This window comes from Xiphophorus maculatus, chromosome 20, assembly GCF_002775205.1.
Source record: "Xiphophorus maculatus strain JP 163 A chromosome 20, X_maculatus-5.0-male, whole genome shotgun sequence".
In the NCBI taxonomy this organism is placed as follows: domain Eukaryota; kingdom Metazoa; phylum Chordata; class Actinopteri; order Cyprinodontiformes; family Poeciliidae; genus Xiphophorus; species Xiphophorus maculatus.
In genome coordinates, this window is record NC_036462.1 from 31,163,879 (window position 1) to 31,191,651 (window position 27,773).

At 42.1% G+C, this 27,773-nt stretch overlaps 2 protein-coding genes across 4 annotated transcripts; both read left to right on the forward strand.

Moving 5' to 3' along the window:
- Positions 1-666: 666 nt before the first annotated feature.
- On the forward strand, positions 667-11,345 carry cstf1 (cleavage stimulation factor subunit 1). The gene is made up of 6 exons (XM_005810530.2): positions 667-778; positions 1,049-1,250; positions 1,883-2,160; positions 2,230-2,427; positions 3,432-3,822; positions 10,811-11,345. Exons 2-6 carry the CDS (start codon positions 1,082-1,084, stop codon positions 11,068-11,070), a joined length of 1,296 nt encoding a protein of 431 aa, XP_005810587.1. The 5' UTR covers positions 667-778; positions 1,049-1,081; the 3' UTR covers positions 11,071-11,345.
- A 989-nt stretch (positions 11,346-12,334) lies between these two features.
- On the forward strand, positions 12,335-27,195 carry cass4 (Cas scaffolding protein family member 4). Of its 3 annotated transcripts, none has more exons than XM_023353496.1 (7): positions 12,335-12,491; positions 21,640-22,053; positions 22,660-22,743; positions 22,879-22,995; positions 23,434-24,732; positions 24,867-24,941; positions 26,294-27,195. In XM_023353496.1, the coding sequence occupies exons 1-7, from the start codon at positions 12,339-12,341 to the stop codon at positions 26,708-26,710; spliced, it is 2,559 nt and encodes an 852-aa protein (XP_023209264.1). In that variant the 5' UTR covers positions 12,335-12,338; the 3' UTR covers positions 26,711-27,195. The 3 variants fall into 3 exon arrangements, with proteins under 3 accessions (XP_023209264.1, XP_014328596.2, XP_023209265.1); XM_014473110.2 differs by lacking the exon at positions 12,335-12,491 and adding an exon at positions 19,436-20,245; XM_023353497.1 differs by lacking the exon at positions 12,335-12,491 and adding an exon at positions 20,257-20,698 and having other exon boundaries at positions 26,294-27,194.
- The last annotated feature ends 578 nt before the right edge of the window (positions 27,196-27,773 follow it).

A 27,773-nucleotide genomic window follows, 5' to 3' on the forward strand; every position in this document is an offset into this window, starting at 1 on the left:
ATTGCTTAAGTAGACTCAAAGAATTCTGAGAATTTCTTTTTTGAATTTAGTTTTTATTTATTTTTAACAACATTGACACTTTTCCACAGTTACATTCTTCTGTCTCTCACTGATATATATCTTCTGCATTATAAGTTGACAAAAGGAAATGAGACAGCAGTAATACTTCACCGTTATAACAATGAATACAAATACAACAAAGACAGAGTGATAACAAATGAGAGACAAAAGCAAACTAAACTGAAATTTAAAAAAAACACACACAGTTAAGTCCCCTCTTTGAGACATGAAAGAGATCAAGTCAAAGTAAGAATAATGTGGTTACGGACAGAAACAGATAAATCAGAAAAATGAATCTACTGCCTACAAATATTTATATTGCTCTCTACCTCCACACAAACACACACACAACAAACATCATCACCATAATAATAATAATAATAATAATAATAATAAAGCGTCAAGGAATATTGGTAACTGAATAAAATAGAGGATATTCATAGATTAAGGAAAGCATTATTTATTTATCTTCATATTGCACAATTAGAAAATAGAATTTAATGGACGTGAGGTAGTGTTGTTACACACTCATATACAGTAGGGGGCGGTATGAACCGTAACGTTCCTTGCGATCCACCGTAATAGAAAAGAACAGGAAGAAGAAAGACGCTTTTCGTGACGTAAGCACGGCTCTTACGTCGGACGTAACGCACGTTTGAGTCCAGGAGCGCTGTTTGAACTGCACTTAAAAGTTGGGGATATTCTTCAAGTTTTAAATGTAAGGAGAACTTTTAGACACACTTTAAGCTTCTTACGTCGGTTGTTACATTGCGGTTCTAGTAAAGCCGGACGCTTAGTCAGACTGAAGCCTTATTTCAGTTAGCCGACGGTTGTTTTCCTCGGTGTTAGCAGTAGCATCCAGGCTAACGTTAGCTGCAGAGATATAGAGGAGCACCATTGACTCTGTCTCATACAGCCTATTCACCCGCTGTGCAGGATAAAGGTTGCAATATTAATGCAGATATAGTGACTGACTCTCTCTGTGTAGTGTCAGCCATCTACGTTGCAGCAGTGAGCCAGAATGTATCGTCCTAAGCCGACACTGAAGGACCGACAGCACCTGTACAGGCTCATCATCAGCCAGCTGCTCCACGACGGCTACACCAACATCGCCAACAACCTCATCAATGAGGTGAAGCCGCAGAGCGTCGTGTCGCCTTCCGAGCAGCTGATGCAGCTGGCAAAGATAGGTGAGAGCTGAAGCTGGCCCAGCTTTCATCATAGTGACGGCAGTTTGTTCCTCTAAGACCAGAGGAGGGCAGAAAACCCCCAAACTACTCGGTTAAAAGTGGAACTACTTCAACATATTTCTTACTCAAGTAAAAATGAAAAGTATCCGTCCAGGACATTACTCAAGTAATGGGTAAAAAGTCTACTAAAGTACTGAGCAACCGATCAATCATTTAATGTTTAAACATTACATCATCAGACAGACCAAGATCTAACGGTAAATGGAAATGTATGCATTTTAAAGACAGAAATGACAATAATTTATCCAAGTAACAAAAAATAACAGGCAAAGACACATTTTCCAAATCAGTTTCTTTCAATAAAAATCTTATGAAAGTTTAGTAAAAACTGCAGCTGACTGGTGAATTTTTGGTTAAAACATGTTTGTTTTTCATTCAGCGGGTAAAGAATCCAGAAATGTTACTCGCTTAAGAGTATTGATACTTCATAATAAAATTACTCGAGTAAAAATACTCATAAAAGAACTTTTTCTTTTTTTAAAATTACTCAAGTAAATGTAATTGCGTAAATGTAACTAGTTTCTACCCAACTCTGTCTAAGACTAACTGTACAGCCTGGACTCTTGCCACAGGGATGGAGAACGACGACAGTGCCGTCCAGTATGCCATCGGCCGCTCGGACACTGTAGCGCCTGGTGTTGGCATTGACCTGGAGTTTGACGCGGATGTCCAGACCATGTCCCCGGAGGCGTCGGAGTACGAGACCTGCTATGTCACATCCCACAAAGGTCCTTGTCGCGTGGCCACGTACAGCCGGGACGGCCAGCTGATCGCCACAGGCTCGGCTGATGCCTCCATCAAGATTCTGGACACAGAGCGCATGCTGGCTAAGAGTGCCATGCCCATCGAGGTGAGGCAGGCTGAGGGCGGGGGACGGGTTAGACTCACTGTTGCTCCACTAACACTGTGCTGCTTTTAGGTGATGATGAATGAGACGGCGCAGCAGAACATGGAGAACCACCCCGTCATCCGTACGCTTTATGACCATGTGGATGAAGTCACCTGCCTGGCTTTCCATCCGAGTGAACAGATTCTAGCATCTGGCTCCAGAGACTACACCCTGAAACTGTTTGACTACTCCAAGCCCTCCGCTAAAAGAGCTTTTAAATATATACAGGTCAGAGAATGATTATCTCAGTGGTCAGAACGGCCGTTTGGGAAATGTCCTGCTGCTTTTGTTCATATGCCTGTTGATTTGACATGAAATATTTACATCCACTGCTGTGCAAAAGTATTAATAGTTCTTTAAGCATTTTACTGTCGCAATAACACATTTTGCTGGACGACAAATTGTCCCTGAAGTTATCGCGATAAACGATAATATCGTTTTGTTTTCAAGTAATCTAGTGGTAATGGCATAATAATGCAAGAACACATTTTCAAAGATCAGTAAAAGTTACATTCTAATGAACGTTTAACACTGGAACTGGAAGACATTTTAAATATCCAACATAAACAAAACAGAAACTGCAAATAAAATGAATCATGAAGTCTCCGTAAACAAAATCGTCTTTCAAAAAAAGGGGACAGTCGAGACCAAAACACCAGACTGAAGACTTTTGTCATCCAGTTATTGGTAGGAACAGAGAAAAGACAAAAATGCTAAATCATACAAATGGAAATCATTGAGCTCATTTCAATTTATCATGCAATTAATTGATTTATTGCGTATTGCGACAGGCTTATTTGTTACAGCCATAAACTTCAAGGTTTTACTCAAACCACAACAAATAAACCTTGCAAATTTGTCTTAAAGCAAAAAAAAAAATCATAACCACGAAACAATGTTGTAAGAGGAAAAATGTTACTGCAATAATTTGAAGTTCCAAATCTCTGGTAGCTTTCTAAGTCCTAATTTACATCACATCCTCCGTGCTCCTTGGAGGGCATTTCCAGGATTAAACAACCTTACAGACCTCCCAGGCAAACTTCCAGAAAACTACAGAGCTGCTGAAACACAGAGTTCCTTTAAATGATGGCTAGAAATCCATTTTGTTTAGAGCTGCCTTTGATTAAAAACCGGAGCATTATTAATTTTGGTCCGTATCCCAACTTTTCCTCATGTAACACAGTTTCGTTTCCGAACATGTGCTGACCCGTTTTTAATCCGCCACCCAACAGGAAGCGGAAATGCTGCGTTCGATCTCCTTCCACCCCTCTGGGGACTTCCTGCTGGTGGGAACGCAGCACCCTACGCTTCGCCTCTACGATGTCAACACTTTCCAGTGCTTTGTTTCCTGCAACCCGCTGGACCAGCACACGGACACAATCAGCGGCGTCAGCTACAACCCCACCGCCAACAGCTACGTCACCTGCAGCAAGGACGGCAGCATCAAGCTGTGGGACGGCGTCTCCAACCGCTGCGTCACCACCTTTGAGAAGGCGCACGACGGAGCAGAGGTGTGCTCTGCCATCTTCTCCAAGAACTCCAAGTACATCCTGTCCAGTGGGAAGGACTCCGTGGCCAAACTATGGGAGATCTCCACCGGTCGGACCCTGGTCAAGTACACGGGTAAGGAACGTCCGAATGTTCAGGGAGAAACGTCACAATAATGATTTCTGCTGGACGATAAATTGTCCCAGAAGTTATTGAGAAAAACGGTAATATTGTTGTTTGGAGACCATTTTCAAGTCACATAATGGCAATAATGGCATAACAATAACACATTCTGAAAGAGATCAATAAAATGTAGATTCTAATGAGCATTTAACACTGGAACTGAAAGACGTTTTAAATATCTAAAATAGATAAACAAAACAAAAACAATAAATAAAATGAATTATGAAGTCTCTGTAAACAAAACGGTCCTTCAAATAAAGCGCTAGTTGAGACCAAAGCACCAGACTGAAGATTTTTATCATTCAGTTTAACAATTTTAGCAACAGTACTAAAACCCCAAACAGCACACACTGCAGGAGGACACACAGACTTCAAGAAGAGAGAACAGCAACAGATTGCTAAGCCAGTCACACTAAGCAATAAATTAATTAATCGCCTAATAAATTAAATCTGACACAGTCATTTCCATTTGCATGATTTATCGTTCTCCTCTTTCCACCAAAAACTGAATAACAAAAGTCTTCAGTCTGGTGCTTTGGTCTCGACTATCAGATTTTTTGAAGGACAATTTTGTATAGAGAGACTTTATAATTCATTTTATTTGTTGTTTTGTTTATTTTCAGTATTTAAATTGTCTTCCGGTTCCAGTGTTAAATGGAAATTATAAATTAAAGTTTATTGATCTTTCAGAATCTGTTCTTACATTGTTATTATAACATTGCCAAAATGACCTCAAAACAACAATGTCATCGTTTATCGCAGTAACTTTTGGGACAATTTATCATTCAGCAAAATTTGTTTTTATATGTAACTAGTTTAGTAGTTGATTAATTTCTAACTGGAGTAAACTGGCTAAAGAAAAGCCATCCGCTGAAAGAAAAACACCCTCAGAGCGGTAATTAGGCCAAAACTGTCCAAAAAATAAATACTAATAAATATTAAGATTAAAAACCTTGTCTGCAAATGTTCTACACAGAATTCTTCAAAGCACTTTTTAGCTTCAGGTCTAAATTCTGTATAAGCATAAGACTCCGGTTTACTGTTTCCTGATAACTTTTCCAGAAAATGAAGGAACTTCAAAGCATCAATTAAAAGGCAGACTTCACTAGCACGACTTCCTGAGAAACGGTGTGGCCGGTGTTGCAACTGGAGGGGACTTCTGTCTGTTCTGAGTAACCAGGCGTTAGTTAGTCTGAATTTCTGACTGATGGAAAACTTTTACCGATAAACCTGAACGCTTTATGATTAAGTATGCAGGACCTTCACTGGTCAAGAACTCGTATTTTGCAGCACAACGCTGGCCGCTGTCAACATGGAGGGTTTTCCTTTGTGCTGTAATTGCTGAAGGGGAAGTGTTGCGTTGTGATGCCCACCTCTGCCTGCTGGTGTCGCTGCTGCTCCAGAGCAGCCTTGACACGCCAACAGGCAGAAAAAGAAGGGAGATGGAAAACTCACTAATTGGCAAAGATTTAAAAAAAAAAAACATCTCCAGGAACATGTTTGCAGGTTTTTAAGCTCAGCATGTTGTTGGCAGCAGGTGGATAATTTCACCACAAGGTGAGCAGAAATGAGAAGAGTTCCTGGTACCTTCTCCTTTTCACACTACATTCAATCATTCACTTTTTAATTTTGTTTTATTTTTATGAGGCATGGTGGTGAAAGCTGAACTGCTGTGTAAGTTACTCAACAGGTTGTTGCTAGGTAACCAAAGAGTGAGTGAGTGAGTAAATTAGTTGATGCCACTTAGTTGGCTTAGCTGACTGTTTGAGCAGCTAAAGCCCTTTCTCTGCCTCCATCCCCCAGAATGCTGTGCAGTTCAGTGAAATAATTGAAAATTCTATCTGATGTATGATCTGTTGTTATTGATAACATCTGTCATGATGTATATTATTGATTTATTATTCCAGCCCCAAAACCCGGTCATTTTAGCCCTTTAAGTTCTATTAGCTAGATTTTGAAAAGCCTCTAGAATTCTGATTGATTTTATGGAAGTTTTCAAATGTATCCCTTTTTTACGCAATATTGCAGTAGATGTACACATTTTAACTAGAATTCCACCGTTTTTTTTTTCACAACTACGTTTTTGGTCATATTGACAAAATTTATTTATTCTTCCCGATTTAAAAAAAAATATATATATATTTGTTTGTTTCTTTGTTCTTTTTTGAGGAACTATGCCAACATTTTGAGCCGCTAAATAGTTTTGTCTCCTGTCTGGGTATAGATGACTTTTGCCATGCCGTTTTGTTTGAATAAAATGTCTTTTTCACATCAGAAACCAAATGATTTACATGAATAACAAGAACTGCCTGGCTCAAAAAAAAGGTTGCCACCACAAATAAGGTCACATGGTCTAAACATCACACATTCCCTGCAGCCTCTGCAATGTCAAAGATTTATTTCCATCCAGTGTCGCTTTCACTTTTCACCAAGATCATATATTGATAATGGGAGAGTCCGATCACTGCACTAAGTGTTCACTTCACATTGCGTGTGGAAATACTTTTACTTGAGTAATTTCATTATGAGGTATCTCTACTCTTACTTGAGTAAAATTTCTTGATTCTCAACCCGCTGGATGAAGAACAAACATGTTTTAACCAACAATTCACCAGATACAGACACACAGCTGCAATTCAAGTTTATACGTTTTTTATTGACAGAAACTGATTTGGAAAACGTTATTTTGCCCGATTTTGTTCTTTTATGTTATATACATTTACATTTTTGTCCGTGGAATGCCAACATTTCCACTTAACTTTATATTTTGGTCCATCTGATTATGTAATTTTTAAATGTTAAGTGAGTCAGTTACTCTGTACCTGAGTAGACTTTTCACCAAATACTTTTTTACATTTGAGTCATTTCTTGGATGGCTATTTTTCACTTTTACGTGATTAAGAGTGTGTTGTAGTAGTGTTACTCTTTTTGGGTACTGTGCCCACCTCTAACTAGCAGACACACACACCCAGGATGTGTGTATGGTTCTTGCAGTAGAGCACATTGGTGATGTTTTTTTTATGTGGCGGTTAAGGTCTGAAACCACCTGCAGCAGATGACGGTAAAATCATTTCAGACCTCATAGCTGTGGTTGTCATGGTTTCTGTGTTTTATTTATTTAATAGAAAAAAGTCAAACTGAAACTTTACCTCCTACTCTTTGTTAGCTATGAACTGGTGAAAAACAAATCAGTTTACAAAAAAAAAATCCCTTCTGTTGGGTTTAAAACAAATGTATCTAGACAAGATGAGATGGAACTACACCATGTGTTTAAAAAGACGTTTATATTGGAAATAAATTGCATATCTAATGGCAGATCAGAATCTTAGGGTTGGTTTAGTTCATGCACTCCATTCAAGACGATCTCAATTCATCTGAACTGATACCTTCACTTCAATTTTATTTACTGAAGCCACTGCATTCCCACACACTTTTTTTCTTCAGTGAACACTTCCTCTTGTCTGCCCTGGCCTACGTAACATTTTTTAATTTGTAAAACTAAAATTCTTGTGAATTCAGGCACTTGGTATTGCAGAGCTAGTTTTCAAAGCTTTGCCTTTGTAAAGCTTGTAATGTAACCTCTGCATTAGGCAAATGAATACCCTAAACCTGAGGTGACATGTTACCTGACATGTTCCTATATAAATGTGTATTTATTATACATTTATAAGAGTTCAAATTAAGTTGCTTTAGGAACACAGACGAAGCCTTTACAGGCTCTACTTTTAGCAGAAACAGGGATTCTGAATTGAAAAGTTTTTAACTTTTCTTGTTTTTACCTAATTGAACTTTATTTGAACTATTTTGTATTAGGTTGTATGAAATGGAATCTGAAGAGCCCTTGAGACGACACATTTTGTGAACAGGTGCTATATAGCACAGTTGAATTCAATTCAAGTATTTGGTTAATGCTCTGAGAAACTAAAAATACAAGCTATATCTCCTACTCTCCAGGCCTCAGTTAGCGTTTAAATTTAGAAATTTAAGCGAAACGGAGAGGAAAAACACTAACCAGATGATTGATTCGATTCTGACGGGTCTGTTTGGATTCACGATTCAGTTTGATTGATTTTGTGATTCAGTTAAAGACGTCACGCAGTACAAATTTTACTTGGATAGGGAGTTACAATCTCAGAATGCTCCAAATAGTAGAAACGAACTCTAACCTGGTGCATGAGTAAAAATACAATTACTTACATTAAGAATTTAACAAAGTGCAATTACGTACATGATTAATTCATGTACTTTTTATTTAGCATGACTTGACAGAAGTAAAAAAATGCAGTGAAATAAATTCAAACCATCAAAACATCACCTGTATCAGCATTTAGATGTAAAATGTTTGGCCACACAATAATGGCTGTCCATTGAGGTCGGGTCACATGCAACATTTTCCCATCTCATATGCGTCAGTCCAACAAGTTATGCTGTCCGATATATAAGAGACGTCTGGACTGTTTTGTTCAGATGTCTTGTTTACAGAACAGTGTAATAAACATGAATGGCCTGAGTTGTAAAATTTTGGCAAAATTTTACAACTCAATAGTTAGTGTTAAATAATTAATACTCATTGGCTCTTTTGTAGCAGTTCTCTGGGTCTAAAGTCCTAAATTTAGGCTGTGGGCAAACAAGGAAGAACAACAATAGAGTAGTGAGTCATCGGCATGCAAGAACTGTCGAAAAAAAAAATGAAAAGGTTCAACATGTTCTGTTTCAGCATATTGAAGTGTGTAGTATAGTACCGTTTATCGACTTCTACGGAAGTCTATAGATACAAGTTCACACTTGAAATTGTCTTTAGCATCTTTATGTTTTTGAGGATTTAGATCCTTTGCTCCAACTGAGATATTTGCAAGAGACTGCCAACATTTCCAAATCCAGCTTTGTGAATGCAATTTAATTACATTTATTTCCATAATGCCAGTTCACAGCAAATCTGTCTCAGGGTACTTAACCTGACAAATCAATCAAGTCAGTTGACTGAAGTTTTCAATCAAAGGAAACGCAGCAGATTGCATTGAGCAAGTTGACTTTACAGCAATCCCTCATACCCAGCATGCATGTAGGGACTGTAGAGACAAAAAAAACTAGAAGAAACCTTGTGCAGAAGCAGAACATGGCTCAGTATGAATGGCCTTGACCCATTGGAGGATTCACAAGACAGAGACACAAATACACACACTAACCTAGTAGTACTTTCGATGTGAATGAAAAGTCAAAAGTTGATGGCAGCTCTGAGCTGGTTTCCAGATCTAGATAATAAAGAGGTCAAAAACTTGGTTATCTGCTGAGACTCTGGCTGTTTCTCACTTTCTCACAGGCCAAATAAACCGCTGACATGTGGTAGAAAAGTTTTCTTTGAAACACGTTCTTTCCTCTCTGTTGGTCCTCTGGCTTCATCTTTAACATCCCACCGTTAAACACAAAGAGCTCAATTTGAGTTGTCTTCGCTCGGTAAGAGCCAGCCAAACTAAGACTGTTGTAAACACAACCTAGAAGCACGTAGTGTAGTAACTCTACTGATCAGGCTTTTAATCATCGGGCAGAACCAATCGAGCTGAAACTTGTCCGGCTTTGTCACCAGATGGTTTCACGGTGCGTCTTTTAGGACAGATTAGATGATCTTTCCAAGCCCTTGAAATTGGGAAACGATGTGATCTCCTGTTTTTTGTTTCTCAAACTTGACATGTGCGGTTGGTTGGTCTAGGGTTCTATGGCGACTCTACTAACGTCTGAGGCGAAAACCTGCAGGGTCATACAGGTCTGTAGACGGTACAGAAAACCTTCTAAGCCTGGAACTGGGAGCACTGGGACAGTCAGTCAGTGGTCCACCATGTTTTTGAGTTAAAAAATTGTTAGAGTTGACGGGAAATTTGAAAATAATACTAGGAAACTTTGGAGTGCTCACTTCTAACCCAGAAAATGAATTAAATTAGTCACTCTTTGGCTTATTTCTTCTAGAAACTGTAGAGTACTCACCATTTAGACCAATATTTAACTTCCTAGATTAGTTTTTAGATTATTATGCAGAGAGACTCCTATTACTGCAACCCAGAAAAGGAATTAGAACGAACTTAGAATCCAAAACAATCTTTCAGAACAGGAACATTTAGTTTTTATTATTACTTATAAAATGTGGAGTTCTCATTACTTTCACAAATTTAGAGCATAGTTAGAAAGTCCAGAGAATACTTACTCATACTTATGTAGCATTCCAGAAGTCCAGAGAATACTTATACATACTTATTTAGCAACCCAGAACAGGGATTAGAACAAAATTATAATCCAGAAAAACTACCGTAGCAACTACGTACATTTTAGGCTCCTATTCTTCCAACCGAGAAAATGAATTAGACCAGAGTATATTTACTTATATCTATCTACCAACCTTAAATAGGAGTATCTAGTTTATATACATGGATCCGCATTATTAGACTACTTTTTAGACTCCGGTTCTTCCAAACCAGAAATGAAATTAGACCAGAGGATTCTTATCTAGCAACCCTGAACAGCAGCACCTAGCTTACATACTTTAGATCAACATTAGATTATTTTTCTTCTTTTGCTCTTTCCTTTGGTTTGTTATTTTGTTTGTTTGTCCTTTTAATTCCTGTAAAGCACTTTGTATTGCCTTGTTGCTGAAAATGTGCTGTTTAAATACAATTACCTTCACCGTTAGGTAATTACGTGTTATTGGAAGACTTTATTAACAATAACTAAACACCAACTATAAAGTCTTAGTCAAACACACACACACAAAAAAACATTGCTCAGCCTGGTGGGGACACAAGTTAAGCCTGGAGGCCTGCCAGGCTGATGATACACTGGAGGGAAACCCTGTGGTGGACTGGACTAGACGGAGTTGAGGGCCCTCTAGTCTTCTGCCGTGGATTTAGCCAGAATGGCCCTTCACGGGTATGTGTGGCGTTTTGTGTTTCAGGGGCGGGGCTCAGCGGTCGTCAGATGCACCGCACGCAAGGCGTGTTCAACCACACGGAGGACTACGTGCTGCTGCCCGACGAGCGAACCATCAGCCTCTGCTGCTGGGACTCCAGAACAGCGGAGAGGAAGAACCTGCTCTCCCTGGGCCACAACAACATCGTCCGCTGCATCGTCCATTCGCCCACCAACCCGGGCTTCATGACCTGCAGCGACGACTTCAGGGCCCGCTTCTGGTACCGCCGCGCCACCACAGACTGAGCCTCGGCGGGGTTGCTCTGAGCGGCCGTCTATTTCACTTCGAGTTCATTTGAAAAACGTGGCGTGGCCTTTGTTGGAACATTTCTAGAGAAAAGCGGCAACATTCGTAATCGCTAAACCTCAAGAGTGAAACGTCTGGCCACCGCTTCCCTACAGAGCGATCCGCTGAGCGTCGGCGTTTAAACTGACAGTAGGAAGCAGGAAGCGTCAGCTGTGACAATGTTTTTGTTCTCCTGATGACCTGTACATTTGCTTCACTTTTCTTCTTTTTTTTTTTTTTTTTTTTAAAAAAAATGTCTTTTGCTTAATTTTGTGTCTGTAATTTAGATTTTTTTTAAATAAAAACAAAAGTGCCAAGAAGCTCTGCTTATCAGTTTGTTGGTTAAAAAAGTCAGCTTAGAACTCCTAACCACAGCTATGGTGATATCCTGTAGATATTTTAAGAACACAGTTGCTGCAAAACGTGTGCACCAAAACACACAACACACACAGCACTCACCCACTCGAGTGACCTGCCTGCTCTAAAAGGATTTAGTTTCTTAAAACATGAGGGGCACTTGGGAGAATCAGCTGCACTGAGAAAACACTAAACATTAATTAAACAGTAATTTTGGTCCCATTTGCAGTGCAAATATTTTAGTACACTTGAAACAAGACTAACTTACAAATAACTTTTTAGCAAGACACAGGAGCTTGTTTTAAATTCATTCCTTAAATGTCTGAAGTGAAATAATCTGCCAATGGAAGTAGCACTTTTTCATCAGCATTAAGGAATTATTTACTCAAAACAAGCTCCTTTCTTTGCTGAAAAGTTACTTGTAAGTTAGTTTTGTCTTATTTCAAGCATACTAAAATACTTGCTCTTGAAAGTAGAGCAAAATTACTTTGTAAGATTTTTGTTTAAGTGCGATCACAGTGGATTTTTCATCCCTCCACACAGCAGCCCAGTTCTCCCAGACGCTACATCCACGTTGTCCCGGCAACCCTGAGAAAACCAACAAGAATGTCCAGCTACAAACAACCCCTTCCACCCGTACTCAGTATCTTCAGAAATCAGTCCCACATTGGGAAGAATATGACAAACTTAACCAAAAAAAAAAACACCCCATCATTTCTGGAGTTAGTTGGAAAAGTAAACTCGTAGAAATTAGCATAGTTCCCCTTAACAGAGCAGATTCTCTGAAGTCCAGAGTAGAAAAGTGTAGGGAGAGTTGCAGCATTAGGTGGGGAGGGGGAATTTGCTGTGTGACCAATTGGAGCTGCAGGAAATGCTCTGGCTCTGTGACAGGAGCTCCGCCCCAGCCGGGGCTCTGACAGCTCAGACGCAGCGAGGAGCTCCGCCGGGCAGCTCACTCACTCACTCCGTCCTGCTGCGATGGTCCAGTGAGGACGCGCTGTGGACACACTGCAGATCAACCATGGTGAGTCCTGCCGGGCTTTTTCTTTTTTTTTTTCCCCTCACCCTGAGGGGAGGTCTGGTGGATCTTTAGCGGGACGTGTTTGTGTGTTTTTTGCTGGGTCCAGAACTTGGTGTGCTGTTGCTGGGATGTCAGACTGAGCTGCTGGGACTTGGTGTGTGTTTTCTGCGAGTCGCTCCGCTGCAGGGCTTGAGACCCTACAGCGGCTGATCCCGGATCAGAGCCGGCGGTCCAAACCTTCCTGTCCTCATTAACGCCAGATCCTCACCGGCTGGGGGGGGCGGGGAGGTTCTGTTCAAGTTCTGTTACTGTCAGCCTGTCTTTAGGTTGAACTCCTAACATATGACTGAAAACCTGCAGGCAGCCCCTCTGATATGTAGCCGGCGCGTTTCTACGAACCGCTTCAGCTTCCATTCGTGAGACTGGAGGTTGCAGAAATGAAAACAGTTTTTTAAATATTTCTGTGCGGTCGGACGGAAGGAACCCAGGAGGAGCTGGGCAGTCTGCAACATCTGGGAGAAGAATTAAAAGTTTCCCCCAGTAAGAGAAGAAGAAGAAGTGATCCGTGGTTCCAGAACTGAAGGATCCGTTGCTAAATATCCCAGAGTTACTGTGACAGCGCTGTGATCTCACTGTAGTGAGAAAAATTAAATGCATCACTCTGATAATTCCCCTTTTGCCGCTCTATTCAACCGAACTCATCATCATCATCATCACCACCACCACCCACTCTGTAAAAATAGACTGCTTTGGCTGATGAGTAATTTGACTGACCTGGTGGAACTTCCGTTCTGCAGGGTTATTTGGAATCGGAGTCGTTCTTTTTTCGGTTTCGTGAGGACTATTTCAGGAAGTCTCATGTGCTGCTGCTGCTGCTGCTGCTGCTGCCGGGAGCAGAAACCGGCCATGGCAGCATCAGGACCGGTTTTAACTCCATGTTCTCTTCGTGCTCTGCGTTACGCTGACGGACTCGCCTGCTGGTTTTTCCCACAACCAAATGAACAAAGTTGACTCGGCTCTAAGTTCAGTTCAGGATCCAGTTCAATAAATGTCAGGCTTGATACGGACAGCAAGAAAAACAAAAACATATATATATTTATCACGTGTGTCAAACTCGAGGCCCGGGAGCCAAATGTGGCCCGCCGTAGATTCTTCTGTGGCCCTCTAGACTCCAAACTACATCAGTTTATCAGTTGTTTTGTTGTTGTTGTTGTTGTTGTTGGAAAAACCCCTAGCTTTTGAACAAATATGTAAAGCTCGTACAAAATCAACAGATCCCCACATTTTTTTCAGATTTTTTTATTTTTCTTCTCTCTTTTTACTGCAGATTTTTCTCAAAATTAGCTAATAGCTACGCATTGGGTTTAAATAACAGCTGCCTCAGTCTTACTTGATGTCAAGTTATAGTCTGTGACTGATATGGCGATTAATAAAAAGTCACATTTAACGTCATATTAGCTCAAATATAAAAAAAATTCCTTACAAATATTTCTAAATTAGTGCCACAAAATCTGTGATTTTGATTCCAAAAAAACGACAAAAACTGTTATTAATTACAGCATGGACTGATCAGTGTGAAAAGATGTTCAGATAAATGATTTAATTTTAAGAAACACTTATTGAATGCTGAAAAAAAAGTTATTTATTGATATTTGGACAGTTTAATTGCTTTTATAATACATACTGGCACAACGGGCCCTTCATGAACATTCAGATCTTTGATTCGGTCCAAAATGAAAACGAACTCAACAGCCCTGCTCTACATCATCCCGGGTAACATGGCAACGTTTTGAAAAAGAGATTCATTTTACAACATGAACGTTTGACTTCCTTTAACCAATGAGAAGGAGGCGAGCCGTCCGTGATGAAGAGTCTCTTCCTTGTTCGGTAGAGCAGTGAAGGACATAAACACTGAGTTCTGCCTGACACGGAACCGAACGACACGAATGCATCAGAACCTCTTTAACCTTTGGATCTGCTGGGGTTTTTTTTTTTTAAATTATTTTATTTTTCTCTCTTTTCCATCAGATTGATCTTTATGCTCGCTTCCTTTGTTTTGCTACTGCTGCACTATTCAATATCATTCATTAGTTGGTTGAGGTTATGAAGAATGATGCAAAGTAAAACGTGTTTTTTACTCGAGCTTGATGTGCGCAGGCGCGGCAGCGTGCTGCGATGCAGACGCAGCAAATTTTACTAGCGGCTGTGTAGTTTGCGCCCACGTATCCATCTTCTTTTTTTTTTTTTTTTTAAATTGTACTCATGTTTCATCAGCCCATTTGTTATTGAACTGGTTTGTATTACGGTGCAGTGAAGCCAGCTGTGTGTGTGTGTGTGTGTGTGTGTGTGTGTGTGTGTGTGTGTGTGTGTGTGTGTGTGTGTGTGTGTGTGTGTGCGCGCGCGCGCGCGCGCGCTGCGAGACCAAGTCACACTGTAAAAACACTAAGTCTTACCAAGTGTTTTTGATCTAGTTTCTAAAGCAAATACCTTAGTACATTTGAAATAAGACAAATCTAACTTATAAGTAACTTTTCAGCAAAATATAGGAGCTTGTTTTAAGTCACTAATTCCTTAATTTTGATTTAAAAAGTGCCAGTTCCATTGGCAGATTATTTCACTTTTATCATGGGCAACAATGTCTTGTTTAACTTGACATAAGCTGCGAAAGGAACTAGAACCTTTTCCTCAATATTAAGGAATTATTTACTTAAAACAAGCGTCTATGTCTTCTTGACAAGTTATTTGTAAGTTAGTTTTGTTTTATTGCAAGTGTACCCAGATGCTTGCACGAGAAACTAGAGCAAAAATACTTGGAAAGATTTTGCGTTTTTGCAGTGCGTGAAAAAGAACGAAGAGGCTTGAACTCAATCCCTCCCCCCAAAAACGAACCGAAGGAGGAATGACGAGTGCTGCGGTTTACGACACTCGTGGAACGACAGGAAAGCGGCGGCTGCGTGTTCTGCTTTGTTCTCCATGAAAAGCGCGAGCGCGCAGGGACGAGAGTGAGGAAGTGACGGGTGACAAGAAGCCAGAGTGTGAGCAGTGAGATAAGAAGCGGCCGCGCCGCTGTTTGGAAGAGCTCAGGCTGTCCACGCAGACTGTCCTGCATGTCCCCCCCCCTCCGGTGTCCCCAGCTTGTCCCACTTGTGACGTTGCGTACTGCGTTATTTCTGCTCACTCTGGTCACTGCTTCAGCTAGACGTGCGCTTCTAACGTCATGAAGATTGGGCGTCAGTTTTATCTGGTGTCCTGCCAAGTTGCAGAGAAACGTCACATCATCTGCGGCCGTCGACGTCGGTTTGTTCAAGAAACCTTTCCTTTTATTCACCCTGTGGAGAATTATCCGTTCTCCGTGCTGAGTTCTTGATGTATGAGGTTGAAGAAGAGTCAGTGAGTTGAGTCCATCAATTCCATTTATTAACACCAAAATACAGCTGGTCCATTTCTCATGCTACCTTTAGGAGCTAGCAGGACAAAATGGCAACCAAGAACAGTTCGTGATCTACTTCGTTAGCCGCCATTTACGCTACGCTCAGGTCTGCCGTGAAATGTGGAGGAGAAGCAGAATCCCTGTGCATCAAACAAAACCGTTTGTGTTTTTGCCCAGAGATTTGTCCGTCTAATGTGGAACACTCGATTTCCCCCACAGAATTATGGGAAATCTTATGTTTCACCTTTGGCCGGGAGGATCGCTGAATCTCTACGTTCCAGTCAACGTCTACTCAGACAGGAAGTGGTCTCTGTTGTGCAGCCTCTGCTGCACGTCTGGAGGGATGATGGATGAGGCGCTGACCCGACGCCGGGGTCGCGACCTGTCTGTCAAAGGGCCAAAGGTCGGAGAAAAGAAGGTGGTGTTCCCACACGGTGGCCCGGTCTGACGTTAGTGCCTCTGTGTAAATAGAAGGCTGACCCTGAGGGTTCAAATACTTTGTTTCATTTGTCATGGCAACCATCATATAATTTAAAGGGACGGTTCAGAATTCCTCAAGTGAGACTTTAAGAACCGTAAAAAGCAGTAACAAACGACGCTGCTGCAGTTTGGGCCAGTGCTGTTTTCAGAACCTTTTAAGGCGCTCTCATGTTTGCATTAACTTACGCAGAACGCCGACGACTTCCTGATAACACAGGAAGTGGAGGTTGGAGGGGGTGCGCCACCAGTGATCGTCCCACTCCCTAGGAATGGAAACATGCGAAATGTTTCCTGAGATAGAGCCTAATATAAAAATAGGGCCGACATGCGTAAAATAGGAAACGCTAAAATAGCGCTTTGTTTTATTTTAAAACCATTTTGATTCCTCTTCAATATTCTCAGACGGATCCTCTCTGCATGGTTCCTTCATAATTCCCAGAATTCAGACAGGAAACGGGTCGAGATGGAGGACATGAGACAACGGTTCCCACGTTGGGACCAGAACCCCTTGACAGCAGCATCCACATATGGGCTAGACCTCCTCTACTGCACCGCACCACATCCCATAATGCAACAATTTTAAGCGCCGCTAATCGTAACCACAAATCAACCTGCAGTCTAAGAACCCAACAAACTTGACAAATTGTTTCCCTTTGGCTTTACACAGAAACAATGACTGCTCCGTCCCTCGCTTCTGCCAGAGTTCTGCAACCGTGTTTGTGCAGTGCTGCATGACTCAAAGGCGGCGTTGCCAAACTCGTGGGTGACGTGTGTTAACTTTGGGTCAGTATTAAGTCATAGATAATTTGCTCCCGGCGGCTTGTGAAGAGTTGAGCAGCCGGTCCGCCGCGGCGGACATTTGTCTTCGCTGGAGCCGCAGCTGAAACCGAAAAGATCAAAGACACCGATTCATTGTCGAGTTTGTTGCTCTCCAATTTACAGTTGTGGTATTTTCTAACCCAGGAATCGGGTCATATTTCTAATGATGACGATGCCAGGTATCGCACTGCAAAAACACAAAATTTTACCAGGGATTTTTCTTTCGGTTTTAGTGTAAATATCTCACAACACTTGAAAATAAGACAAAACTAACTTATTAGTAGCTTTTCAGCAAGATACTGGAGCTTGACTTAGGTAAGTAATTCCTTATTACTGATTGAAAAGTATTAATTCCTTTGGCAGATTATGTCACTTAAAACAATTCATTTTTCCCATGATGTAAGTGGAATTATCAGCCAATGGAACTAGAACTTTTTCATCAATCTAAAAAAATTATCAAATTAAAACAATCTCCTATATCTTGATGAAAAGTTACTTGCAAGTAGTTTTGTCTTATTCCAAGTGTACCAAGACGTTTGCACTAGAAATCTTACCAAAAATACTTGGTAATATTTAGGGGTTTTTGCAGTGTATAGCCCTGCTGCACTGTCTCTTTTTTTCTGTATATATCGCTAAAAGATCCTTTCCTCTCATCCAATCAATTCCTTGCTCTACCCAAATGTTGCTAAATTTGTCTAATGAATTTAGCAACATTTGGAGGCAAATCTTGTTCGCTCAACCTGTCGTGTAAGACTGTTCGAAAGTCACAGCAGATAAGTTGTAGATGGGGGAAATCTTTCATTTCAAAGCCTCCTTCAGTCGGTGTTTAATACCTGTTAGTTGTGCTGCTGATTTTTGTGAGCTTTCAACCGGGTCGGACGGACAAACGAGGCGAACTCCACGTTCGAACACTGGCTTAGGTCCGGCAGGGGGACGGGCAGAGGCAGCTGGGGCTGTGAGGGGCTCGGGGCCCAGCTGTCCGTGCGGCTGATCCAAACAGGCAGGCGCGTGCAGGAATCCCAGAGTCACAGCTGAAGATGACATTGTTACTGCAAAGCAGTGGTCAGCGCACAGACACACGGCCAACACAAGGCCGTGGGGGGGGCGGGGTGTCCTCAGGACAATCCAGCTGAACTCCGAGCATTTCAAAGGTCAACTTGTGGTTTGAACGACTTTGAAATGAGGAATTTAAATAGCAAAAACTAGACCAGGTTGTGGTGGAAGTGCTATGAATGAAACTACCTATTTTATTGTTTTTACACACATGTACCATGACAGAACGGGTCGCAAATAGAGCATCAGACATTGAGGATGCAGCGATAGCACGCAACAGTCACGGCAGGACCACTAATCTGTTTTCCAGAGTGAAGGTAGAAGGGAAGCCTTAAAGGGCCGGCCATCGCTGCATGTCTGTAGCATGACCCAAAGGATTAGAAAGCCAGTGTGTGTGCGTGTGTGTGTGTTTTGCTTCGAGGTCTGCTGTTGTGAGCGCGCTGCGCAGGCTCGCATCGCGACAGGTGCCGAGTGTGTCGATGTCTGATGGTGAAAGGCCTCTTTGTTGCAGGGAGGGCCGGGCGAGGCCTGCTGCCTTTATTTATCCCTGGCTCCGTGGCACACTTCTTCACATGTGTGAGGCTGACCACTCAATAACAGGGAAGTACAGACAGATGGAGCGAGGTGGGTTGAAAAGGTGTGGGAGTGTCTGGTCCGTGGCATGAACCGTGGCATTCACGCCGCCCACCGGTGGCATTTCTGGATTTTAAAAAGCAGAAAACCTGAAAATGAGCCATAAATGAGTCCTAAATTTGAAATGAGTTATTAATCAGTTTTCTCGTCGATTTTTCTACAGATCGGTTTGGTCGGCTGTAGTAAAGGCCGTTCTGGTAAACCGATCTGTTTGTAGTCGATTCCACAATTATCCAGGCACTGCAAAGACACAAAACTGGTACCAAATCATTTTGGTCTGGTTTCTAGTGCAAATATCTTAGTAAGCTTTAAATAAGACAAAACAAGTAATTTCTCAGAGCTTGTTTTAAGTCAACAATTCCTCAACATTGATGGAAACGTTCTAGTTCCACTGGCAGATTATTTGACTTAACAAGATATTTTCCACGTTGTAAGTAAAAGAATTTGCCAATGGAACTAGAACGTTTCCATCAATAATAAACAATTATTTACAATCTCCTATATCTTCCCAAGAAGTTACTTATAAGTTATTTTGTCTTATTTCAAGTGTACTAAGATGTTTGCACTGGAAACTGGACCAAAGAAACTTGATAAGATTTTGTGACCGCTGCGTTTCACTGTCTTTGTGCGCCAAACTAACCAACAGCAGATTGCTACGATTTTAAACATCGCATGTCCCAAATTCTTCCCTGCAGCATATGAAAAGGTCACTTTGTAGACTTTACACCTTCTTGATCTGTCGAGTATTTAGAATTTGTCCCGACATTTTCTCAACGTCCACACAGGAACGTGGCCTTGCACCCATTGTCTTATCGTCGGACTCAAACTCTGCTGCGGGCAAGGCCTTGCTCAAAGGCAGCTGCCACCGCATGCTTGCGGGGAACTTTCAGTAACCACCTACACGGAACGGAACCAGCCACCGTGCAAGATGACATTTCGACTGCGAAAACCTAAAACGTTTTACCGCGAACACCTCCTCAGAAATGCTCGGTGCCGCTGATAAGTCGGTGTGAATCAGTAAGGCCAGCAGTGCATACACCCGTGCAACACATCTGACCGCCGAGTGTTGGCTGTGAACTCATCAGACTTTGCGGTTCTAGTTTAGAAATATATGTCATCTTCCTCCCCCCCAAAAGGTTTGTCTTCCTCACAGCTCTCTCACCACAAGAGCCATCACAGCAAAAGAGGATGTCACTGTTGCTACACTTCCTGTGGCCTGGTCAGGGTTCGATTTCCCATGCGCGGGATGTGGCATGGGCACGTAAAGCACAACGGGGGAGCGCAGCGGGCGAAGAAGGGATGCATTCGGACAAAGCGGCGGCGGCGGTTCGCCTCGGGCTTGGTACGCGATGAGCAAAACGGGCTCCCGCTTTGCACAGCCTGCCAGAGGAACGGTGCAGAAACGTGGTTTTCATTTATCTTTCTGTAGGAAGCACAAACAGGAAGTGAAAATACAGAGGATGTTAGGCCGTTTAAAACCAAAACTATTTCATTTGCAACTACATCTGGTATATGGTCTCAACTGGGTCCCGATACGGGGTCTCTTGTGGTGATAGAAAAATGATAGAAAGACCCCTGAGGGTTGAAGAAGGCACAGATCATCTGTGGTGAGTGGTGCGGTCTTCAGATTCAGGGCAGAGCGTTGGTAGCAGTGAAAAGGTGTAGATGACATGACGTCCTGCACTTTTTGGTCATGAAAGCTGTGAAGTGGGACTTGCCAGGCCAGGAAGCACATTGAGGGAGCAGCAGGCCACATCAGAGACATGTGGGTGGAGGACCCAAAAGTTAGACTCAAGTAAGAGAAGGACTACTTCTACATAATTTTACTCAAGTGAAAGAAAAAAATTAGCCGTCCAAGAAATTACTGAAGGAAGTATTTGGTAACAAGTACTGAGCAACTGGTCAAATTATAAGTCATTTACCATTATTAAAGAGCTACATGAAAATATAAAGTTAAGTGGAATGTTTTGTATTTTAAGGACCAAAATGACAATAATTCATATAAGTAACAAATAGCAAAAGTAGGCAAAATACATATTTTCCAAATCGGTTTCATTCAATAAAAAATTTCTGAAACTTTAACAAAAAACTGCAGCTGCGTGTCTGTGTGTGGTGAATTTTTGGTTAAAATAAGTTTGTGGCTAGAGAATCCAACATTTTTATTCAAGTAAAAGTAGCGACACTTCATAATAAAATTGCTCAAGTGAGTAAAAACTGCAGCGTGGTAATAATACTCCTGAGAGTACAATTTCTTCATTGTCTTTTATCCACAAAAACTTGAATAACAAAAACTTTGTGACCATAGGTGCCAAAGCTCAACAGGGTGATATCGTTACCATGATAATGGAAGAAAAGAAAAAAAAAACAACATTTGGGTTAAATGTAACCAATATTCGTGTGGCAATATTTAACAATTATATCCCAATTTAATATTTGCTAAATATTCTGCACTGTGGCAGAGTAAAAAACATTCCAGACCTCCTGCATAGTGGAAGCTACTTTGTCTTGATTGTAGATCTCACTGACAGATACGCTCCAGTCCGTACCTAAAGATCTCCATAGTGACAAGAAACATCTTTCATCATCCTGTGATGACTAACACAAGTTAATTCTTATGTTTTGCAAGAGGAAGAACAATTTGGTTTTTGACAATGGGTTGTATCTTTGGTCTTTTTTTTTCTAACATACTGCCTGCTTCATCATCCTCATCTCCATACTCTCTGTTCTGCGTTCCAGAGTAAATTTGCCAAGGCTCTGTACGACAACGCCGCGGAGTGTGCGGACGAACTTGCCTTCAGAAAGGGCGACATCGTCATGGTGATGGAGCAAAATGTGTCGGACACCAGCGGATGGTGGAATTGTTCCCTGCACGGCCGACGTGGGCTGGCCCCCGCAAACCGACTGGTGCTCTTGCCACAGACCGTGACTGCGGCAGGGCCCCTAAGGCACGGCGCAGAAGAACCCGCTATGAATAAAGCTAAAAGTCACGTCAACGTGCAAAACATCTATCAGATCCCGAGCCCACCCCGACCCATCAGCACCGTCACCTACGAATGCATGGACATGATGTGCAAAGACCCGTCTTTGCCCTCGGTAGCTCCAAGCAGCCAAATCCCGAGGCAGGAGACAAACGGACTGGGCCTGAACAAGGTACAGAAATTTTATTTGTGTGCAGTTTAAGTAAGGAGTCAACCGTTGTTCCACATATTTTGGTGTAAAATCACACCTTGTCCTCCTCTGGAAGGGTAAAACCTACATAATTGGAAATGTACACTGTTGGGGAGAAATGCAAAGCTGTGAAACTCCTGCTGGCAAAAGAGCTTACATATGGGGGACCAGGGGGCTCTCTGTCAGGATAGGCATGCTGCAATATGGTCTTTATGGGCCTATAAAAGACAAACAGACATGGACTTCAGACACTTTTAACTACAAACAGCAATCCCTACTGCCTGGGACCTCAGAAACACACACAAATTTGTACGGGTGCAGGTTGTTGGGAAGAAATGCACCCATGTGTTCATGATTTCCTCTTCTGCTTCAGGGTAGTGGTGTTCCCCTCGACAGTAGCCACCTAATATCCACTGAGCAGCATGGTTTCTATTACAAAGCTGTGTTAATTGGCCAAGTGTATGCATAATGTGCTTCTCAACAGGCTTCAGAGAAAAACACTGTCCCCATAAATGTGTTTAACGCAGGGGTCAGTGAGGTAGCTGCAGCTTTGATCATGGCACTAACGACATGCCGTTATGTCTGCAGCCTCCGTTCTCCAGCCTTGCTTCCAGCCCAAAAAGGGAAGTCTACGATGTGCCGTCCCAAACAAGACAAACTTCTCTTTTAGTTGTAAGCATACTCATTGATCAAAATTGGTCTTTTTTTTCTTCTTCTACTAATTTTTATTTTTTATTTTTTTAAATATTGCCATCTGGGTGAGGTTCAGTCAGATAACATCATGGGTTTATGTTCTTTCCTTTTCAGGAATCATCACCTCCAGGCCAAATCCCAAAGACAAAATTTCTTGCTTCAGTTTTAGAGCCGGAGAACACGTCTGACACTCCGGAGAGTTTAAGGAGCAACAGTCAAACAAACACTTATGTAAGTTTCAAATGTCTTCAGAAATGATTAAAACAAGATTTATTTATTTTTTAGCAATGTTCCGTCTTTGAAATGCTATCTCACTATCAGCCACGTTATGGCTTATGAGTTCATCTCTTGTAGGTTCACAATTTCAAATTATATATACATTTTTTTTTTACTGAGCCAGGGCCAACAAATATGAGCATTATTTCTTAATAATTTTTGGGGCTGCCTATGGGCCCATCCACAAGTGATGAGGAAGCTGGAATCGAACCTACAACCTTCCAATCACAAGGCGATTACTCTACCCACAGAGCTACAGTCACCCCTGAATGTCCTAAATAAGCACCAAACTTGATTATTGATACAAAAACCGTTTTGTGCAATGCTTACTTCATTGAATGCTTTGTTTTTACAGAATTATAGGGCTCCTAATTTAATTGGTTTTTTTTAAAGGTGCATGCAGTTCCACCATCTTTGGCTCAGGACTCTGCCATCCCTGTTCCCTCAGGCACAGAATACCAACATAAAGTTCCCATTGGATGCAGCACTCTTCCTAATTCCCGCAAACATGAGTGGATCTACGACGTACCGGCGGGTTCTGAGAAGCAAAGTTTTCCCCAAGGCACCTATGACACCTTGCCACCCAGAGCTACTTGCAGGCAGCTCTATGACACTATACCTGCTCAAAAAACAAATCCAAACTCTTCAATTTATGATACACCGAAACCTTGCATTGCTGACAAGCTATGTCCCCCTAAAGCATTCCCCTGTCCCCCACTCTCAAACATACCTCCAACTCAGCAGCCGACAGAGGAGTCACCATATGATGTTCCACCCAAAGAAGACCCTCTCCCCCAGGTGGTGAGTGATCCTCTAGGAGATCATAACTCCCTTGAGAGAAGGGGTGACAACAAAAATATTCTGGAACTGAAAAGGGTGCGTCTACAGCGGATGAGGAACTTTTTGGCTTGTACGACTTTTCATGACCTCCCAGGAAGCGGGATGGCAACGGTACCAGAAAACGAGCAATTCAGACCAGGTCTCTCTGCAGTACTTAGTCAAAGAATCAGCACGGCCTCCAGCTCTTCCACCAGCTCTTCCACCAGCTCTTGTGACTCTCTGGCCTTAAGCTCGCCATCCCCTGAGCCTCTTCGAGAAGTGGCACTCAGCCAGGAAGAAGCTTGCCGAAAACTCCTTGAGCTTCAGGATTCTATTTGCGGGGCTATGCCCCAGCTCATGGACTTTGTAAGCAGCAACTGGAGGTGTAAAAACCATTTGGAGAAACACCTGAAAGAAATCAAGGAAGCAACAGAGACAATCGTATCAAGTGTGACATGCTTTCTCAACTTTGCCCTTGATATTAAGGGCAATGCTCGTCATTTAACTGATACTAACCTGCAAACCAGGCTCTACAAACAGCTGTCCATAGTAGAAGATTCTGGTGTGATCCTTCAACAAACGGCGAGCTCTCTGAACACGGCTGGCTGGCCCCTTGATACACTTTGTCAGGATGCAGGCCAGACCCAGAACCCTGACCAGCTTGATCGTTTCGTGATGGTGGCGCGCACTGTACCTGACGATGTCAAGCGCCTAGTGTCCATCATCTATGGGAACAGTAAGCTTCTTTTTAAAACTCCTCATAAAGACCAAGAGCCTGTGAGCAACAGAAGTCCAAAACAGACCAAGAAAAGTCCTGACAAAACAGAAGGACAAGAATCGCAAGAAGACGACAATGACTACGTAGAGCTACAGGTGAAAAATTCTATGTTTTTTTCTTTTTATCAATGTACATAATACAAAGCCGGTTTTGGCTGTTGAACGTCATGAATTTTCAAGGAAAACTCAAAGTACAATTGCTTGAGTTAATACTTTTCTGTTTTTCTTAGAGAAAATTTGAAGAAAGGAAGCCAGAAGAAATACTTAAAGGTCCAAAAGAAAACATCTCACCAGCCTCTAAACAGGTACGCGACTAAGTAACTCTTTTTGTTTTATGCATTTCATCTTTTATCTTTTATGAGATGGCTGCCTACAACTTGCATACGCTTCAAGACAAGTTTAATGAAGAACACTGTGCCTTGGAAAAGTTTATATCTTGTTGCTTTTTTTCCCATATTTTCTGAAATCACAACCACAAATTCCAATGCATTTCTTTTTGATAATTTATGTGATCATCCAAATTGATCTTTCACATTCACTACGCTTTTGAACCACCTTTGTGCTTGAAAATTGTATTTCTCAGATACATCCTATGTCAAGCACAGAGGTTTGAATAAAACAGCCATCCACATGGAGCATCACATGTCTCAGTGGCAGAGCAGGCACATTGTACACAGATGTCCTCAACACAGTTGGTCCCAGTTTGATTCCCAGGAGTTGAGTCCTGCTCCACTCACAGCTCCTTATTAACTTGCCAGTGACGGCTCTAGAGGCAGGTTTTGATTTGGGGGATTGGCGAGCCTGGGGCCACACCCTCGCCTGCTACCCCACTCACATAGCACCTACTGTATGTGAGTGGGGTAAAGTGGGAAGGGCTTCCGATAGCTTTTCAGGCCTGAAACCGCCTCAACCTAGGAGCCAACTGAACCTCCTGTCATTACTCTACGAGCTCCACTCAGACCTGGCTCCTGGTCTCACAAGGTCAGCTATTTCCTGTGGTCTGCCATTCATTAAAGTGTTTGACTCGCTCTTTGTCCTTACCCTCTTCCAAGTCGAATTGGCTGCAGGCAGATGCCCCAAACAACATAGGTTCCCAAACCTTACTCAAACCTTAACACTAAGCTTTCATGAACAAATATAGTTGTTCTTAAAACTGCCCACCCATCATCTTTTCTTTGACTGCAGATATTACTTATTATTGTGTTTATATAGCTTTTTTCCGGGCTGCGCAGTTGGTAGCACTGGTGCCGTGCCGGCCTGCGCTCTTTGTGCATGGAGTTTGCATGATCTCCCTGTGCATGCGTGGGTTTTTTCTGGGTACTCTGGCTTCTCCTCCCACAGTCCAAAAACATGTCTGTCAGGTTGATTGGTCTCTCTAAATTTTCCTTAGGCATGTGTGCATGATTGCTTGTCTCTGTGTTGCCCAGCGATGGCGTACCCTGCCTCTCGCCCATTGGCAACCGCCTCCCCTCATAACCCAACAAGGGAAGCATGTTGGATAATAGATGGATGGCTTTTTTCCTATTTTATAGCAGCTTATTCATTTTTAAGTCAAAAGGCCATACTTTTTGCCAGTCCAAAGTTGCAAAGTTAAGAAAAAATGCTCTTATGTGAATGTTAAGGAAATATGAGAAAAATATATGTCTTTTCTTCTCAGGTTGAGAATAAGCGTAACTCGTCTGACTCCAGCAGCAGCACAGAAGAACACCAGCCAACCTCCCTGTCAGAGCACTGCCGACTTTACTTCGGAGCTCTTCAAAAGGCTATTGGTGGGTTTGTGGAAAGCCTTCAAAATGACCAGCCACCGGAGAAGTTCATCTCACAAAGTAAACTGGTCATCATGGTGGGCCAGAGACTGTTGGACACTCTTTGCAGGGAGGCCCGTCGTCGAGGGTCCTGCAAAAGCCTCCTGTGCAAGAGCAACCACCTGTGCGCTCTCCTCAAGCAGCTGGCCGTGGCCACCAAGAAGGCCGCTGTGCACTACCCAGAAAAGCAGGCCCTGCTGGAAGTCCAAGACTTTGCTAAGGAACTAGCCCAGATAGCACAGCAATTTCGGATATCGCTCGACCTCTGAGCGGAGGCGCCAAACTAATTTGTTTGTAGAGCAAAAGCAAATGTCTCGTACATCAGCCTGAGTTTGTTTCCATTTCAGTGACTGCCTTGACAGCTTTTTGATAAATGTCGGGTTTAATAACAAATGCAGGCGTTTCCAATATTAAACGTGGATGAGTGAAGGAGTTATCTTTCTAATGAGCACAGATAACTTCGTTGCACTTTTGGCATACTGGAATGTGTTGTCCCTGATTTTCAAATGCAATTTCAGTATAGGGTTAAAATTCGGTTTTGTTATTCTAATTCATATTTTCGTTCTGTGAATGTACTTTGTCGTGTTTTGTGGGTTTTTTAAATTTCTATTTGAAGAAAATGTCACCTCCGAGGTAAATGTACATCCTGCCTTCTGTAAATTTTCTGTACAAAACACCTTCAACATTCATAAAGTTCAATGTCAAAAACCGAAATACGTTTAATTTTCACTGATGTTATGACTAAACACTGAAAACCTAATGTTAGTCAGCTTTACAGCTTTAATGTTGGGGTCTTCTGGACTTCACGAAGTCCAGAAGACCCCAAAGCACTTCACAGTACATTCAGTCACTCACACACACATTATCCTGCAATCTGACAGAGGCCAGGCTGACACGCACCAGCGCCACCTGTTGGGCCCTCTGAAGATCAGCAGCAGGCAAGGTGGGTGAGGTGTCTTACCCAAAAGATACAAAGTGACATCAGTTTTCTGTGGTATTTTTATGATATTTTGACTCCGCATCCTGTCAGTACACAAATGCTAATCTTCCCATAACAAGTTTGACCGCAAGTCAAACTTATGAATCATTTTGTCCTTTTTACAGACATTTAACACACCGACCGCCAGAATAGAAAACACAGCATTGTGGACCTTCGACATAAGCATGAAAACCTACTTCTGCTGTAGCTTCAGCTCAAAACCAACAGCAAAACCATTAGAGGTGATTTTATTACTTGCACAGTGCCAGTCATCAACAAAATGTCACTTCAAGACAAACGGATCCAGTTTCTGCATCCAGCAGCATGCCTCTACTGTGTAATCACACAGGCAG

Excerpts from the sequence above, each read along its gene's own strand:
- cstf1 (XM_005810530.2), top strand. The coding sequence starts at position 1,082 with ATGTATCGTCCTAAGCCGACACTGAAGGACCGACAGCACCTGTACAGG. Across the intron at positions 2,161-2,229 it reads AGAGTGCCATGCCCATCGAG|GTGATGATGAATGAGACGGC; the intron begins GTGAGGCAGGCT and ends TGCTGCTTTTAG. Across the intron at positions 3,823-10,810 it reads GACCCTGGTCAAGTACACGG|GGGCGGGGCTCAGCGGTCGT; the intron begins GTAAGGAACGTC and ends TTTGTGTTTCAG.
- cass4 (XM_014473110.2), top strand. The coding sequence starts at position 20,015 with ATGTCATCTTCCTCCCCCCCAAAAGGTTTGTCTTCCTCACAGCTCTCT. Across the intron at positions 22,996-23,433 it reads ACAGTCAAACAAACACTTAT|GTGCATGCAGTTCCACCATC; the intron begins GTAAGTTTCAAA and ends TTTTTTTTAAAG. Across the intron at positions 24,733-24,866 it reads ATGACTACGTAGAGCTACAG|AGAAAATTTGAAGAAAGGAA; the intron begins GTGAAAAATTCT and ends TGTTTTTCTTAG.